Genomic DNA, 18,115 nt, shown 5'->3' with positions numbered 1-18,115 from the left:
TTTCCAAAACCCTTAAGATATCTTCAAAGCCCAGCAAGATTTTCATTTGGCAGGAATAGAGAGACATATCAGAGTCATGAGAAGGTGGGACTCCATATCTTCGAGGAGTTGGCATTCAAAGAAGTCTAAGCAGCTGGGGAGGAGTTGCATTTGGTCATCTTGACTAGGTTTTCCATCGGAGGAGTGTGAAAGGATGAGGAAGCACATCATTTATGGGCTGAGAAACCTTGGGTTTGCTTACTGAGCCAGTGTGCTTTGGTCATCCATGCCTGGCTCAGTGGGTGCTGCTTGTGAAAAGCCAATTTGTGCCAACATTTGGTGGAGCTAAATTGCCTCCTGTGTAATAGAGTAGAGGGCATTGTACTCAACCTTTGTAGAAGATAATTCCTCCTCACATGATTCCGTAGGACTTGGTCCCATGTAGTATTTAAAGACTGAAAATTAATATTTAATTATGGATAATAATGGAAAATCCATTTGGGAAGGATGCCACTTGTCAAAAATGCCCATGCAAGACTGAAAAACGTCTTTAGAGGTTGGAGAGAGGCATTTTTAGTGTATTCAGCCTGCAAGAGAGAGGAAGGAAGGTTGCTGGTTTGATTTACAGCCATTGGAGGACCTTCTGAGGGAGCCAAGGGAAAGAGAAGACCAATCAACAGCAGGTGATAGCATCTACAGGCTGTTGAGATGGGGCAACAACAGTAATGACTAATTTCTTCAGTTATTTGCATCTACAAGCTGTTGTGGTAGGGCAGTAGCTGCATTTGATTGATTTTCAGTCATTCTTCGCGACAAAACTATGAATTTTCTCTCTCATCTCCCAACCATTTCATAGCCTTGCTGCATTTGACCCTTGGAGGTTGAAAAATTGCAGATTTCTCTGTTGTAAACCTTAATTTGTAGCAGAAATTAGGGTTTAGCAGCAGCCTCGGGAAGTGTGCTAGAAATTGGAGTCTCCTAGACTTGGATTTTTTAGGGCTGAAGGTGAATTTCAGTTGAATTCATGTGGAGGACTAGCCAACCATTGAATTTGGGGCATTTTCATCGTCCATGAAGTGGGTGAAGGCCAATCAAGTTCTTGAATCAAGGAGCAAATCGGATTGAAGACTTGCTAGTCACTTTGGACAGCAAGGGGAGTTTGGATTGGGAAGGGCATTGGGAGAATTCCGTTGTAAATCAACTTTAGTCTTTTTCTTCAATTTTGAGGCCAATCGAGTGTGCATTGTCCAAAACCAATAGGTAAATTTGTATTTTAAGATTTGCATTAATTGTTTGCTGCTATAATTAAGTTGTAATCAAGGATTTACCACCCATCCACGGAAGGAAGGCTGGTTTCATTGCAAGTAACAAAAAACATGCTTGGTAGCTTGCCAATGTGACATGCGTGGCTAGTGCATATATTTGCTTAAGGCTGAAATTGCAAACTGAATGCCCGGCCTTGGGTTGCATAAGTAAATGAGATATTCAATTGTTGGAGCATACGTATGGATATCAAATAAATCACTATCATCATGCAAGGACAACTTGAGTCCAGGTTCCATTTGTGTACAAATTGGCTTGCAATCTTGTAAGCCAAACCTCTCAAGAAGTCTACCAATGAATCTAGATTGTGACAATCCAATGCCGCTAGCATCATGAATGAATTGAATGCCCAAATAATAGTTCAAAGGCCCCAAATCTGACATCTCAAAAGTTTGCTGCAAATTTTGTTTGAATGCTGAAATCTGATCAGCATGTGTCCCTATTAGTAGAAGATCATAAACATAAAGGTATATGACCAACAAGGATCCCCCCTCTTTACAACGCAAAGTGTAGACTTTGAAGAGCTGTTTATGAACCCTTGGTTGAGTAAAAAGGCATCAATCTTTGCATACTAAGCTCAGGGAGCTTGCTTCAAACCATACAAAGCCTTTTTTAGCTTACACACCAAGTGTTCAGATCCCACAATTGCAAAACCAATGGGCTTGTGTACATATGCTTCTTCTTGAAGTTCCCCATGTGAAAATGCAGTCTTTACATCAAGCTAATGCATAGTCCATCCATAATGGGCAGCCAAAGCAACCATAGACCTAATGGTAGCCATGCAGGATGTAGGAGCAAATGTCTCCTCATAGTCAATGCCTTTCTTCTGTGCGTAGCCTTTAGCCACAAGCGTGGCCTTATGTTTATCAATGGATCCATCTGCATTCCTTTTTAGCTTATAGACCGACTTTGTACCAATGGCTTTCTTTCCAACAGGCATAGACACTAAATCCCATATTTGATTCTTTATGATAGAATCAAACTCAGCTTGCATTGGTGCCATCCAATGCACACTATGTTGTGCATTCTCAAAACATTTAGGCTCCTCATCATCGTGTGTATCTGTTGCCATAACAAACTTCATTGTATGTGCACCATCATGGATACGAGCTTGCCTTCCAGTACGACCAGCAATAGGAGCATCCAAATGGCTATCTTTCATAGTTTGCATACCATCTAGGCATCTGCCTAGCTTCCTCACTGTGTACAAGCTCTTGCTAAACTTCAAATTTAGCACCTTGCTGAGTATTCAGATCAGCCATAGGCTGATTTTCTGCATTACCCATTGGAGTAGCTGGTTGAACATTAAGTTCACTTGTTGAAGCTCCAGTTGTATCATCGAAAGAGATGAGCAGCAACCCTTTAAATATATCATTGGTAGCTTGATATGTATGAAAACCAGCAAGGGATAATTTTGATTTTTCATCAAAACCACATCCCTACTAACAAATATGTTCTTAGAGACAAGATCATATAATCCATATGCATTTAACAGCCTTGTTATCCAACTTCTTTTTGAGTACCTTGGGAATGTGTGCATACACAAGACACCCAAAAGCACGAAAATGTCCAACAGAAGGTTTTTGGTTGTTCTAAGCCTCAAAAGGCGTGACATTCATTAATGCCTTGGTGGGGCACCTATTCAAAACACGGCAAGCGCACATAACTAGTTTCATCCAAAAAGTATGTGGCAAGCTCTTTGCTTTAAGCATACATTTGGCTATCTCCATGAGTGACTGATTCTTTCTCTTTGCAATCCCATTATGTTGTGGAGTATAAGCAATAGTGTACTCATGGACAATGCCTTTTTGCTTCAAAAAAGAATTCAGCATAGAAGACATGTATTTCTCCCCTCGGTCCGAATGGAGAGTCTTAATCTTATTGTGAGATTGATTTTCAGCATGTGCTACAAAAGCCAAAAATGCATTATATACTTCTGACTTTTTCACCAAAGAGTAGGCCTAGCAAAAATGAGTACATTCATAAATAAAAGTGACAAAATAGTAACAGCCACCCAATGACTTTTTCTGCATAGGGCCACATACATCCGATTGCACAATCTGTAATCTGGCAGTTGCTCTAAAAGCAACATCACGAGGAAATGAAAAACGATGCATTTTTTCCAAAATGCATCCCTCGTATATATGCTCAAGAGGTCTCTCCAAGAGAGGTAAACCATTAAACATTTGTGTACGTTACATAAGCATCAAGCTACCATAGTTTACATGCCCCATGCGAGCATGCTATAACTTTGCCTGTGACATAGTAGGAGTGAGAGTAGACGCTAGATAGACCGATTGATCAATTGAATTAGCATCTAACTCATATAACCCATGACATAGAGTGCCAGTCAAAACCAAAGTCGTGTGTACCTTTGACTATACATTTGTCATTATGAAAGGTGACTTGCAAATCAAACTTTGCCAAATAAGAGATAGATAACAAATCCTTCGTTATGGATGGCTCAAATAATGCATCTTGCAAGCGGAGATAGAGCCATGAATGGCTGTCAACACAATCTCCCCAATATCTCTAACAAGGTATGATGCATTGTTGGCACACTCTACAGACTTGCCAACAAGGGCTGCAATAACGGAAGAAAACAAATCCCTGTGGGATGTGATATGCCTAGAAGCACCATTGTCAAAAACCATATGGTCGCATCCTCAATAGAGCTAAATGCTCTATCAGCCCAAGAAGAGTCATAACTGCATGTGTAAAAACAATAGTCCGGGCTTGCAACAAAAGACGTGGACTCAGTAGCAGTAGAAGGTGCATAAAAAAGAGACATGCGTGACTCCTTCTTCTTCTCCTTAGCTATGCACTTTCTACATTTTGTGATGTAGTGTCCTGGCTTCTTGCAATAGTAGCACTTGCTCTTCGTGGCTTACGTGCCCCCTTGTTTCTTGCTACTCTGTGAAGCACCTGATATCCCAAAGTGGAGCATAACATCCATACCACTGTTCTTTCTTGTCTGCTCTTTCTCTAAGAGCAAACTGGCCAATTGAAGGAAAGCAAGTGGTTGTGGGAAAATCCTCATGGTGAGGTTCAAGGTTGCATGAAAGGCCAATTATGGGGTCGGCAATGAATAGATATCAATTGTACATGTGAGTAATACTCATCTATATTCATAAGTTGCCCACTCAAGTCATGAATTTTCTTCAGATGATCTTGCATAGAATCACTCTCATCCATCTTCACAGTCTCAAGCTCTTTCTTTAAGAAAGAGATGCATGTCTCATTCTTTCTAGCAAACATCTGCTCTAAGGTCAGCCATGCTTCTCGTGAAGAAGCTGCAGACGGAATGTGTGAGATGATGGACCACTGAACTGCCAATGCAATTAGCAACAAAGCTTGAGCATCCCATGTGTCCCATGCCTTTTGTGCTACTGATCTTTGGGGAAGTGGTTGAGCTAGAGTGGGCTGAATAGGTTGAGCAAGCTGAGTTGCCTTGTCCACGTCCTCCTGGGGGAGATGTAGTAGGAGCTAGAACTCTAGGCCTAACTTCTTCACCAGTGATATAATCCCAAAGATTCTTTGCAACCTACACATTCTTTATCATAAAAGTCCATAGAGAATAGATGTTGCCATCCAACCTATTCTCCTTGGACACATGCAAATATATCACCTCCCTGATTGGCCATGGTAAATGTCATTGATTAAGGAGCAAAAGAGCAATACTTCAAGTTGGACCAACTTGGAAATCTCAGAATTTCTATAAACTACTACAAGCACTTTGCCGTAGTTAGCAAATGTAATCACACTCTGTGAAAAACTATCTGAAGTACACGTTGTCCAAGGTGCAAACAGTGCTCAGTGGCACTAAAAATGCAAAAGCCCAAAAATTTCTTGTCCTAAAATGCACAAATTCAGTCTGTTTCAGACTGTCATTGATGTACATTTGCCAATCTCTGAGCTGACAACAAAAGCCCCAAATTCTTAACCCAAAATGCACAAAATCTTTGCAAGAAATGTGTCCCAGACACTTGCAAGAGCAGAGAGATGCTGCCTGCACAAGCCCCTTTTTGAAGATCAAATCTGAATTAAAAAAGTTTGTTCTCTGTTTATCTCTGATAATGCAGAGTTGGAGCAAGGCGGACCAGGCAGTGCAGGTGGCAGTTGGAGGTTGAGCTGGAGTGGCAGGCGGCTGCTGGTCAAGGATTGGCGCCCAGGCGCCTTTAGTGCTGGCAGCACCTGCAGAATGTTATGTAGGGTCAAAATGGTTTGGTGCAGGTAAGTATGGACAATCAAGCATTTGCAACCAAATATTGAAATAAATGGAAGTCATGGTAGCCTTCAAACTCATAGTTGTCAGGTATGAAAGGTACGATACGGTATGGTATGATAAAATAAAGTACTAAATGATACCTTATGCTTTTATAAGGTACGATACAATATTAGTATTAAAAAAACTTGATTTAAAACAAAACTATAAATCATTAAACGATAGAACACATGTTTAAAGTGAAAATAGCCATGTCATTACAAAATAAGATTAATACATGAGGGTGGCTCTCATGGTCGCACAAGTTGCGGTATCGCACAAGATGTGGTACAACTAGAGTTAAGTACATCCATGGATGAGAGATCGTAGTTGATACAATGATAGTAGATACAAAAAAGAGAGAGGCCTATGATGAAGGATCACTATTATCATCATCATCATTAGAACCATTTGGGTTGAGGTTACCATCATCATCAAATGATAGCTCCCTAGGTGTTGGCTGTGTAGGCAGGGGGAGATGCCATCATGAGGCATGGGATGGGAGCTACTAGAGCCTCGCCTCACATATTTTTGCAAGCTGCTTGAACCATGTCTCCTTTATACTGGAGGATGTCGAGGGACCATGCCCTTATTGCCACCTACTTGAACTCCTCATCACGAGCACATTGACTACGAGTGTTAGGAGTATTCTATAAAATTTTGTAGGGATCATCTCCTCCTCCTTATTCACCTCTTGATGTACACTAGGGAAGAGCATTGTGTGTCAAATTTAATGTATCAATATTCACCTACACAATGCATAGAAGATTGTAAATACTAAAGTCTAAATCTCCTCTCTATTCTCTCTAAAACATGTGCATGTGTGTCTCTATGAACACCGTGGAAGCATGTCCTTTCACCAATGTCGCTCTAAAAAAGTGAGCAAGGTCTATCGTGTATCCCCCACAATCACTCATATGTAGCACCCTATAAAAGAAAGTCACGATAATGACAATGGCATAGGCTTTTTGCCAAAACTACTCATTGAGGCACAAGTGTTGCATGGCTTTGGCCTCTTGAAGTATCCAAGGCTTCCCACCCCCCTAAAGTGCTATGCAAGACAACACGGAGTATCCAAGCATAGCCGAAACACGTCTATGCCACATAGGAATGTGCCAGATGGGATGGCAAAAAGTAGGCAGTTTTATTGTATGGGTCCATATAAATACATACAAGATGGTACTCTACGAATCATACAGTATGAGTAATACCATTTGACATACGAAGGCAACTATGCTCAAACTCAAAGGATAAAGGCAAAGTAACTTCTTCTACGGACTCTTCAAGCACCAAGGATGATGTGCTAAGAAAAAGAGATGCAATTATTGTAGAAAAAAGGGGCATCTTATTGAAGAATGCAAAAAGATGACGGCAAGTGAAAAGAAGAAATAATCGGGTATGAGTGTTGCTGAAAATTGAGCAGAAACGAAGGATGCAACCACACATTTAGCAAGCTTGGATATTGGTTACTAGTCTTATACTTTTGTTGTGCATTGTTCGTATAATCCTTCTTTAGATGAACATGGTCTTTCATTGGCTGAAAATTGTAGCACATGGTATTTTGATAGCGGAGCTTCCAAGCACATAATGTCCTTTCGTTACCTATTTGTATCATATGCAAATGTACAAAAGGGGGGATCCATTGGGAAAATTTGCTTTCGGTTTTAGCCATTGCATGTGTTAGTTTTGTGGTTAAAGTCCACATAGGTCAATGTAGTGTTTATGGTTGTAGTGATGGAGATGCCCTCATTGTCACATGCACATTGTACAATGGGTTGAGGCTGTCCACGTCCGACGGATTGGTCGACTTGTTTGATCCGTCCAATTCGATCTGTTTGATGGCTTTAGTGTGCCGGTCAATTGCATCCCGTTTGAGGTCAAAATAATTGTTTGGTGATTGTTTTTTGCACTTTTTCCTCTTGGTTTCTCCAACCGCTCTCTGTTCTCTATGAGCTATTCTCCTCCATTAGCTCTCCTCTTCTCTCTCACACACAAAGTCTCTCTCTCGAAAAAAAAAACATTTTCTCATGACACATACACAATGTGACAGTGCAGCCACCTTCTCTCTCTCATCCACACACAGATCCCTTTGATATATCTCTCTCTCTCTCTCTTTCTCCCTCATCTCACCAACTCTAAACCCTAAATCACTCTTCCTCTATAAAAACTTCTAGTATCTACTCACTTGACTCTTGAGCTTCCCACACTTTCTTTTGCACTTACTTTTGAGAGTAGTCTCTAAATTTATATTTTAAGTCTGAACATTAAGTATTGCATTTAAATTGCATGTATTTTTTTTTCATTGGACGTAGGTCCAAGATTTATTAATCTTATTTGTACCACACCACTATCGGGTAGTACTAATTGGACACCATCGGACGTGACAACCTTGGAATGGACTCTTATCAGCTTGATATATTTTAGAGGAGAGTATTAGAGGATGCATTACAAGTTGATACCACCATTGTAGATGACACTGAGTTATGACATGCCCACTTTGGTCATCTTAATCATGGCAATTTGCTTTGCCTATAAAGCTAAAATATGGTGCTTGATCTTCCTCCGTTAGAAGCACCTACTCACAATGTATGTGTAAGTTGTGTACTTGGCAAAATGCATCATGGTTTGTCCCAAAGGTGGATCTATGCATGCTAATTAGAAATTACAGCTTGTGTATAGTGACGTTTGTGGGCCCATGCATGTCAAATCCATTTGAAGGTTACCTGTACTTTGTTACCTTTAGTGATGACATAACTTGGCATTCTGGGGCATATGCTTTGAGGCACAAATGAGAAGTGTTTGTATGCTTTAAAACCTTCTTGGCTGTGGCTGTGGCTGAAAATGTCAGTGGATGCAAGTTGATTACACTACGTACCTATCGAGAGGGGGCAGGATACATGTCATAGGAGTTCAACTCCTTTTTGGCTGAAAGGGGCATTATACATTAGTGCACTACACCTTATACACCTCAACAAAATGGTGTGGTGGAAAGAAAAAATGGCATTTTGATTGAAATAGCACATTGTATGTTGTCACACAATAAGGTGCCCCCAAAGTTTTGGCTTGATGCTATTATGTGTGTAGTGTGTGTGTTGAATTGCAGCCCCACTAAATTATTGGCTGAATGTATGCCTTATGAGGCTTGGAATGGATGGAGACTAGTGGTGTCACTTATTCATGTCTTTGGTTGTTTGCCATATGCTTTGGTGACACAATCGTGAAGGCACAAACTGCAAGAGCAGACTGTTAAATGCATTTTTATTGATTACAATGCAAAAAGTGAAGGGGACCGCTTGTACCAATTGTTCGACAACAAGATCTTTGTTAGTAGAGATGTGGTACTTGCTGAATATGCTTGTCAGCCCTTCATGGACTGCAAAAATCAGCCCAATGTGGGGTGTGTGGACATGTTTGACAATTTGTTGCCATTGTTTTCACTTTGGACAGCAAGGGCTGTTGTTTTCACTTTGGATAGCAAGGGGAGTTTGGATTGCGAAGGGGATTGGGAGAATCCCATTGTAAATCAACTTCTTCTTCAATAAAGCTAAAGAAATACCAAAAGGGGTGCCAGTTTTGGGGCCAATCAAGTGTGCATTGTCCAAGATCAGTAGGTAAATTTGTATTTTCAGATTTGCATTAATTGTTTGTTGCTGTAATTAAGTTGTAATTAAGGATTTACCACCCATCCATGGAAGGAAGGCTGGTTTCAAAAGACCTCTTAGAAGTCAATCCCTTCCTTCTGTGCATACCCTGTAGCAACGAGTCTTGCCTTGTACTTGGATTTCCCATCAACGGTCTTTACTTTGTATACCCATTTGTTTGGAAGAGGCTTCCTTCCTTTGGGCAACGACACAAGATCCCAAGTATCATTTGCATATAGAGATTTAATCCCTTCCTGCATACTTAGCTTCCACTTACTATTGAATTCGCATGACTTGGCCTCTTTGTATATAAGAGGCTCACCCTTATATGTAAGCATCACATAATGCAAGGAGGGGTCAAACCTATGTGGTTATCTTTTTACGCATGTAGACCTGCGTACCCAATGATCAACATTTTCAAGAATTGGGTCTACATTTGGAGGTATGTTATTTTCAGCATTTATTGGCTGCTGTAAGCGATTTTCAGCATGCTGTTCATGCTGTACAGTACCTTCATTTTCATTACCAGCACCTGCATTTTCATTACCAGCATGCTGTTCATGCTGTACAGCACCTTCATTTTCATTACCAGCAGCTGCATTTTTATAATCAGCAAGTCTAGCTTGCTGTCCATGACCTCCTTGTGCTCCTATTTGCTGTCCATCATCATTTGGCTCGAAAATAACTGGCTCATCATCAGTGTCGGCTTGTGGTACAGCACCATGAGGCCCATTTTGTGAAGTAATAGGTGGCTACAAACTCTGAAATTAGACTTTTCTCATATCTTCATTAGAGGCTAAAATACCTTTCAGCAATTTTGCCTCATTAAACACAACATTACGGTTGCAAATAATTTTCTTGGACTGAGGTAACCACACTTTGTAGCCAAATTCACCCTCATCACCATAGCCCATGAAGATGCCTTTGGTGGATTTTGGGTGAAGTTTGTTCCTCGGCTCATCTCGAACTTGCATAAAAGCATCACAGCAAATATGGGTAAATGGTCACACGAGGCCGATTTGCCAGACCAAACGTCCTCAGGGATGCCATTATTTAAGGACGTGTTTGGAGAGCGGTTGCAAATGTGAATTGCGGTTTTGAGTGCCTCTCTCCAAAATTCATGAGGGAGATTAGCACCGGACAACATGCACCGCACTCTTTCCCATAAAGTCCTATTGTATCTTTTAGCCACCCCATTTGAAGAAGGGTTGTAAGGAGCTGTAAGCTCCCTCTTGATTCCAAGCAAGTCACAAAAGGACTTGAATTCAATAGATGTGAACTCATTCCCATTATCAGTTCTCAGGCATTTCAGCTTTCTACCTGTTTGAGTGGTCACAAATGCATGAAAAGTTTTTAAAACAGCAAACACTTCACTTTTCTTTTTCAACAGGCATACCCAAATCTTTTTGTAACCATCATCAATAAAGGAGACAAAGTATGCGGCACCACCCAACGATTTTATGGGCATACTACATACATTAGAATGTACTAAGTCCAAGACATTGGACTTACGAGTGACACCAGAGTAAAATGAAATTTTTATTTGCTTTTCAAACTGACACTCGTTACAAAAGTTAAGTTTAGAGCCTTTTTCATCAACCCTGTTCAGAGAGGTAAGGACATCAAGTCCTTTTTGGCTCATATGGCCTAATCTCTTATGCCATAACTCCAAGTGACTGTAAATTTCAGCAACTGTAAGAAACTTGCCATTCAAAGCTTTACAATGCAAACAATACAAAGTGCCCTTCTTGGTTCCTTTTGCAATCAACATGGAACCCTTTTTCACTTTCCACAAACCACCACCAAATAGTGTAGTGTAACCATGTAAGTCAAGTTGACCAATAGATAGTAAACTCTTTTTAATGCCAGGCACATATCTGACATCTTTCAACGCAAGTTCTTGCCCATTGTCTAAAGACAAGTGTACAGTGCCAATCCCATCAATGCTGCAAGTATGGTTATTTTCAAGATACACTTTTCCATAACTTCATGCATTGAACATAGCAAAACACTCCAAGCAAGGAGTTACATGGAAAGAGGCACCAGAGTCTACAATCCAAGTTTGAGTGACACCATTAGTAACTGACAAAAGTGCATCAATCACATCAGCCTTGGTAATGTTCATATCTTGCATGTGACATACAAGGGCATCATAATCAACTGCACATAATATATCAGCCTCTGTATTCGAGCTGCTCTATGACTACACTAGAGGCCACATTGGCTTTTTCCTTGCCTTTGGCTGCCTCAGATGCATTTGTCTTATCCTCCTCCTCCTTTTATCTCCTGCATTCTTCTTTCTCTCTTGTTCCTTCTTGTAATACGTGCAATTAGGTTTCTTGTGGTCATTCCGACCACAGTGATAGCAAGTAATATCACTCTTTTCCTTTCCTTTGCTCTTGCTTCTGTTTCTCTGTCTTGCATTTGCATTTTTCTTTTCAGCCCTGCCTCTTACATTATAAGCTGAGTTGCTGCCTTCTCCACTAGCCATACGTCTAATTTCTTCATTCAAGATTGCCCCTTACCCCATCATATGAGAGATAAATCTTGAACTGCAAATGCCCTTGAACTGCAAAAGCACAAGTTAAGCCAGCAAACACATTGCTGTTCTTACTCAACCAGAGATAAATCTTTGCAGTTTGTACATGAACCAGCCACGACATGGGCAAAAATGTAGACAAATTCTGCACAAAGCCCCAAAATTTCGGGTCCAAAAGTGCATGAATGTCAGCCAATCTGACCTAGTTGAGCAAAATTTTACAGATACATGAAAAGCCCCAAATTTCAAGGATCCAATGCCAATAAATTTTACTCAAAAGAGCAAAATTCTAACAAATTTGGTAAAATCCCCAATTTAATTGAGCTCACCACATGCAATGTCTGTAATTTCTAACTTGAATGTCATTGCCAGGCATGGACGAGATCAAATATGAGAAGAGCCCCAAATTTCCAGGTTCGAATTTGCACAAATTTGAGATTTGTGCCTCCAGTGTGCAAACCCCGATTAAAGGGAGAAATTTCAAAGGAGATTTTGAAGAAAAATAAATTTTTGATTAAAAAAAACAGAGTGAAGGGGGGTGCGTTCCCGTTAGGTGGGTCGTGTAACGGAATTGGCAGCTCCTATTCTATTGTGTGGCACCGTTGGCGCCTGGCGGTTGCCTCTCGTGCTTGGTCCCTGTCGCCCGCTCCTTCACTCCCACGTTGTGCTGTATCGCCTATTACAGGCAGTCGCCCGTCAATTGGTCTACGCTTGGCGGTTTTTTGCCGCGTTACACGACTGCCCTGTCGCTCGACTGCTGTCCGCCTTTTGCCTGATTGCTTCCTATAGTGAGCCCATTGATTGCGACTTGATTGTTGCTTGATTGCTGCCCACTACTCGTCTCTTGTTGGTGGTCTCGGGAAGTGCGCGAAACCTTACTCGTCTCCTGTTGGTGGTCTCGGGAAGTGCCCGAAACCTTATGCTTTGATACCAGTTGTTGGAGCTGAGTTGGATGTAGCAATTTGAGGACGAGTGAGAGTGACGGTTGGAGAGACTCAGAGAGGGAGAGTGAGAGTACGATTAGATTTGAGTGTACCTACAATGTGTTGGTACACAAATAATAAAATGTATTTATACTTAGGGCATGTAAGGGTGCATTCACATGTATAGATAAATAATGTGCGTGTCCTATACACGGAGGTCAAACGGGCCTTTATCCCAACACATGAGAGCCTTGAGAGGGGGCTACCTAGGGTACATGGCTATCCAAGAAGCACTTAAGAAATGGGAGTTCCAAGGATAGAGTCCACATTATGGCGCAAGACCCGAAGGCGCGATACATGTGGATTAGAGCTGAAGTCTCTTGAGACAGGATGCTTTACATTGCTCTCTGCTACTTTCCATTGGGGATTGAGATGTGCCCCGGGGGAGCCTCAACTGTAGGAGCAAGAGGGAGATGGAGGATTAGAGGAGGGGGGTCACCATTCACACTAATAGATGAGATTACACGCACTACTTAGGGCTAGGAGAGGTCCTTTTGATAGGAGATTTTGATTCCCAATGGACGGTGTGACACAGAGTAGACAATGTGAACACATATGACTTTGAGGACCTAGGGTGGTTGTAGGTGATGGATGTGAGGGAGATAGGTATACAGATAGGGTATCAATTGATATTGGAGGGGATAGCACTCAATATGGTCTGCATTTAGTAGATCTAGGGTCATGACTCCGTCTCATTATTTGTAATGGGATGAAGAAGGGCTGGCAGTCGGAGCATTGACTTGCTTTCAGCCCACAGATTCTAGCATAGTGGATTATGTCCTAGGCCCCTTTGAGATGATGGAACCAGTCAGATTTTTCATCATCCTTCCCTGCCTGATTAGAGCAGGTCGTACCTACTTGTCCCTCACCATATCCAGCCCCCCACACCCACAACCTCCAGCCACAACCTACATCCAGCTCACCACCTACTTTACACGTGAGCTAGCTGACATATACAATCATCATGTCTATAATGGGCTCACGCAGATCAAGCACATCCCTACCTTAGGGACACACACCTCTCATCTCACCTCCATCCTACACTCAGCTACCCTCTAGAGCTTTTCACACTCCACACATGCTAGGGGACTTGTTAGATCTGCATAGAGAAACTGAGCAGAAGAAAATACGATTGTTGCATAGAGAGGAATCAAGAGAACAGATCAAAAGACAGCCAGGAAAAGGCACAAAACAAAGTTTGCAGCCACCAGACATTGAATCCAGTGTGAAAACACAGTTACCCAGCCTGCACAGAAGCAGAAACGGTTAACACAGATGTTAATAACCAAAATGCAGGCAGAAACAGTAAATGCAGTTGTTCTTGAGGGAACACAGGTCGCCTCAGCCTACAGACACAAAGCACAAACTGCTGAGTAAAAACATAGGTAGCAGGGGAATAGAATCAGGCCAAAGTTCATCAGAAACTAGTCACCAGGCTGGACCAGCAGTTGTAGCAGTCAAGACAGGTGAGAACATCAGCTGATAGATGAAAACACAGACCCGCACCAGCAGAAAACAGCACCGGCACACCTGAAATGGCTGACATGAGGCAAGAGCAGGACCTAACCTGAAATATTATACCATGTCAGAAGTGGATGCAGTGACGGAACCGTAGAAAATTGCTGTAACAAATTGTGTGACACGAGAGAAGAGACATGCATTGGCTAAGTTAATATGCATCCATTCTTGAGTAGGAGCAGGAGTTGAGCAGTGGGGCGGAGAGATGGGGTCATAGAGCACAAGGACAAGTTTGGCTTTAGGAGAGGCTTCTCTACATTGTATCACATCCTTACAAGAGTGATCATTGAGGAGGGTAGAGCTCATGGCCGACGGATCTACTAGTGTTTTGTGGATTTCGGCAAAGCCTTTGACATAGTGGTTAGAGACAGGCTAATATGTAGATAATATACTATGGGGGCATGTAATATGGGGGCATGTAAGGAGCTTAGTTGGGGGATTCTTGCACTCTATGAGAGGGTTGTTGGCAGAGTGCGTACACTTGAGGGCCTTTTAGCACCTGTTCACTCCACCATCGGGGTGAAGCAAGGATGGCCCCTCTCTCTAAGGTTATTTGGCCTCTTCTCATTGATGACATTGTTGATTACATATCTTAGGGAGGACATAGATGAGCTCCACTAGTTGGCACTTGGATACCTCTTCTATTATATGTAGATGACATTGTATTGATAGTTGATTCTCCATGGGGAGTAGAGAAACATTTGGATGCACTATCTCCTTATGCATTAGATAGTGGATTCTCAGTGAACCTTGGTAAAACTAAGGTGATGGTGTTTAACACTACACCTTTGGGTTAGGAGATTAGCACCTAAACTCACATATGGGTAGGAGGAGATGGATTATGTGGATTCGTATACATATTTGGGAGGATTATTTATAGGCCCCACCTTCTCTATGAGAGAGGTAGCAGACAGTAGATTGACCTGAAGACACATAGCACTAGGTGGTTTGGAGAGGATGTGCTCACATGTACAATTTTAGGAGCCCTGCACTAGGATGTGGCTCTTTGATACATTGGTCACGTTCACATTACTCTATGGAGTACATGTATTTTGGGGGCCTAGTCTTGATCACTGCAAGTGATCAGGCTGCACTTATGATGGATGGAGGTCGATGGAGAGACCATTGCATCTACGATTTCTAGGATGCTTAGATGCAAGGCATCGGTCCCACATGATATCATCACAGCTGAGCTAGTGACCACACCAATCATAGTAGAGGCGCTCACTAGATCACGTGTTTCATAAGTTTCTTTCAAGAGGGGGTAAAACAAGAAACGTGGGTTTTTTTATATAGGGGTTTTTAATAGTTTTGACTGGGGAAAAGGTTCTAAACCTCTATGGAACTTTCTCTTAAACAAAGAATGGCTAATTGAGCTTGAGTGATAATAGAGTCAATTAAGTATAATACATTATACGTTACATATCCATGATCTATTATTGACTTGTCACTTATGTCAAAGTTAGTCTTTGGACAAGCTATACTATGGTTTACAACTAAAGCATTATGATTCATATGTATCATACAAAGAAAATTGAAATTAACATGTAAATAGCCTATCTATAATATGGATTGAGTCAAGTTGCAACATCATGATTCTCATTTCAAAACAAATTGACAAAATGTCAAAATCGAGAATGAATTGTAATATATCATAAATAACTCATAAATGAGAATAAAGTCGTATAATATTCAAATCTCAAGACAAGAATAGATACTAGATTGACAAAATCCAATAACTAAACAAAATCACAATAAAATGAGTCTCATTTAAAATCTTGAGCCCTCACGAGTCATTACACATCATCATGATCATGTTTAACATTGCGTAATAATTTTTGTCAAAAAAACCATGTTTTGGGTTCCAACTCACCAAAAAAATAAAAATAAATAAAAACACACACGTTCTTTACTCTCAGAAACGTTTCGTAAGTTTCAAATTCAAAGAAACGTGTTTCTTAACTGCTATGCCTTTTGTTGTCTGGTTGGAAGGACCATTAATTTAAGCAATGGTACTTCATACGTTAGAGATATAGCTAGTCCTTTATGGCTCTTTTACTGAGCATAGGATAATATTTCAGCTAGCTCTTGTGTCTGTGTGTTTTTGTTCACTTTATGGGATTGTGTATTTTCATTTGGCTCAAGAACCAACAAACTCTCAGGTGAGGATTCACAACAGTACTTATGTGTGCCAATCCTATCAAATTCTGGGCTCAGCAAAGTCCATTATATAGTCAGAGTTCAACATGTTGCTTGTTGTTTTGGTTAATTTAGCATGGAATCAGGATCTAGCAAACTTTTTACTGTTTTCAGAAAGATAATGCTTGGTTTACTTGGCATAATGGTGGTTCATGGTGATTTGCAGGCACGGCCTTTGTTTAAAGACAGAAGGAAGTTTGGACAGATGGCTGACCCAAAGTTAAAGGGCCACTTCCCTGTCAGGGGCTTGTTCCAGGCTTTAGCTGTGGCAGCAATGTGTCTTCATGAGCAGGCTGCATCAAGGCCCTCCATTGCTGATGTTGTGACTGCACTTAACTTTTTGGCATCTCAAACTTGTGATCTGGAACTTCAGTCTCCTAGCAAGGCTGTTTCAGAACCACCTGTTGCAGACAACAAGGATGAGAAGAAAGGATCAGCAAATCAACCGGTACAGCAGATGCCTTCACCTGAGTTGGTATCTTCTGCTGCTGCTGATAAAGTGAGATCAAAGGTGGAGGGGAATGATGCCAAAGCTGCTGCAGGTCTTGAGGCCCCAAGCAATGGAAGTCCAGCAGCATGGAGGGCTCCCATGGAAGGTAAGGACAGAGAGCAGGCTGTAGCAGAGGCTAGGGTCTGGGGTGAAGCCTGGAGAGAGAAAAGGGCTGTGGCACGAGTTGATAAAGGATGCTTTGAGAATTCAGCAGCTCCAATATCTCAGGAAGGTTAGGCTGGTGAATTGATACGTACTCCATGTAGATGGTTTGAAAAGCTGCTACAAAAGTATAAGACAAAGGTATGACCTGATCGGTATAGGCATTTTGCTCCTTGTTCAGCAAAGGTATGTTCTCCGAGAATGGTATCTAAATGTGGTTGAAAGGTGACAGGAACAAGGAGAATTTGGTCAATTGGGAGAGAGTTGTTGTATCTGTTAAATGATTGTAATATATTGTAGTGAATGCAATTTGTGCCATATGTCTTTTGATCTACGTGTGCCATGCAGCATGAAAGTATCATATGCCTGCCCTTGTGCTGTACAGGGCCTTTCTTCACTGTTTCAGCAGACAGGTTAATTGACTCTGTCACATACAAAAGGATGAATATGACAGAGATATTTGTCTTAACATATTAATGTGTCCTTCCATTTCATGCAATGAGAGAAAATTCAGTTCTCCCGCTTCTTGGATGTGGAATTATGTTTGCTTGTGAAGTATGATAGTTTTCTGCTTGAACAGAATGTAAAGTTGTCATCATGCTTTTGGTATGGGAGTCTCATGTTGCTCTTCTATTAATGAAGATGCATTTTGAGAGCTGTAGTTAACTGCATTCAGTGGATTTACTATTGAGAAATTGGATTCATCATATTTGATGTAATTTCACGAGCTGTAGTTGAACTGGATTTGGTGGCTTTGCTTTGAGAAATTGGATTCATCTTATTTGATGAAGTGTCTCAAAACTGCAATGAAATCAGTTGTATCCCTTGGCTTACTAGTGGTGTTAGCAGTGAAGCAGGAGTAAAGGCCAAAGGATTCTCCCTCATTTCTGTAAAGAGGCATGATTAAAGATAAGGTATGCCTTCAATGATATTTGAAGTCACGAAACTTTCTAAAAAGATGAGAGGGGATGTGTGTGTATGATCTATGGTTTTATATTGGGCTTATGGCCAGATGAA

At 41.2% G+C, this 18,115-nt stretch overlaps 1 protein-coding gene across 2 annotated transcripts in view; it reads left to right on the top strand.

Moving 5' to 3' along the window:
• The window catches only part of LOC148010392 (putative serine/threonine-protein kinase PBL7), a 48,677-nt gene extending 31,025 nt beyond the window's left edge, over positions 1-17,652 (top strand). The window contains exon 6 of one of the 2 annotated variants that reach the window (XM_087672186.1): positions 16,613-17,652. In XM_087672186.1, coding sequence (XP_087528312.1) covers positions 16,613-17,173 — 561 coding nt within the window. In that variant the 3' untranslated portion in view covers positions 17,174-17,652. The remainder of the gene's footprint in view (positions 1-16,612) is intronic. The other variant, XM_087672185.1, reaches the window with a different exon arrangement.
• The last annotated feature ends 463 nt before the right edge of the window (positions 17,653-18,115 follow it).

This window comes from Lygodium microphyllum, chromosome 29 (assembly GCF_053477565.2).
Source record: "Lygodium microphyllum isolate KBCC chromosome 29, Lygodium_microphyllum_v1.1.10, whole genome shotgun sequence".
Lineage (NCBI taxonomy): Eukaryota > Viridiplantae > Streptophyta > Polypodiopsida > Schizaeales > Lygodiaceae > Lygodium > Lygodium microphyllum.
This window is presented reverse-complemented; position numbering and strand designations above follow the sequence as displayed.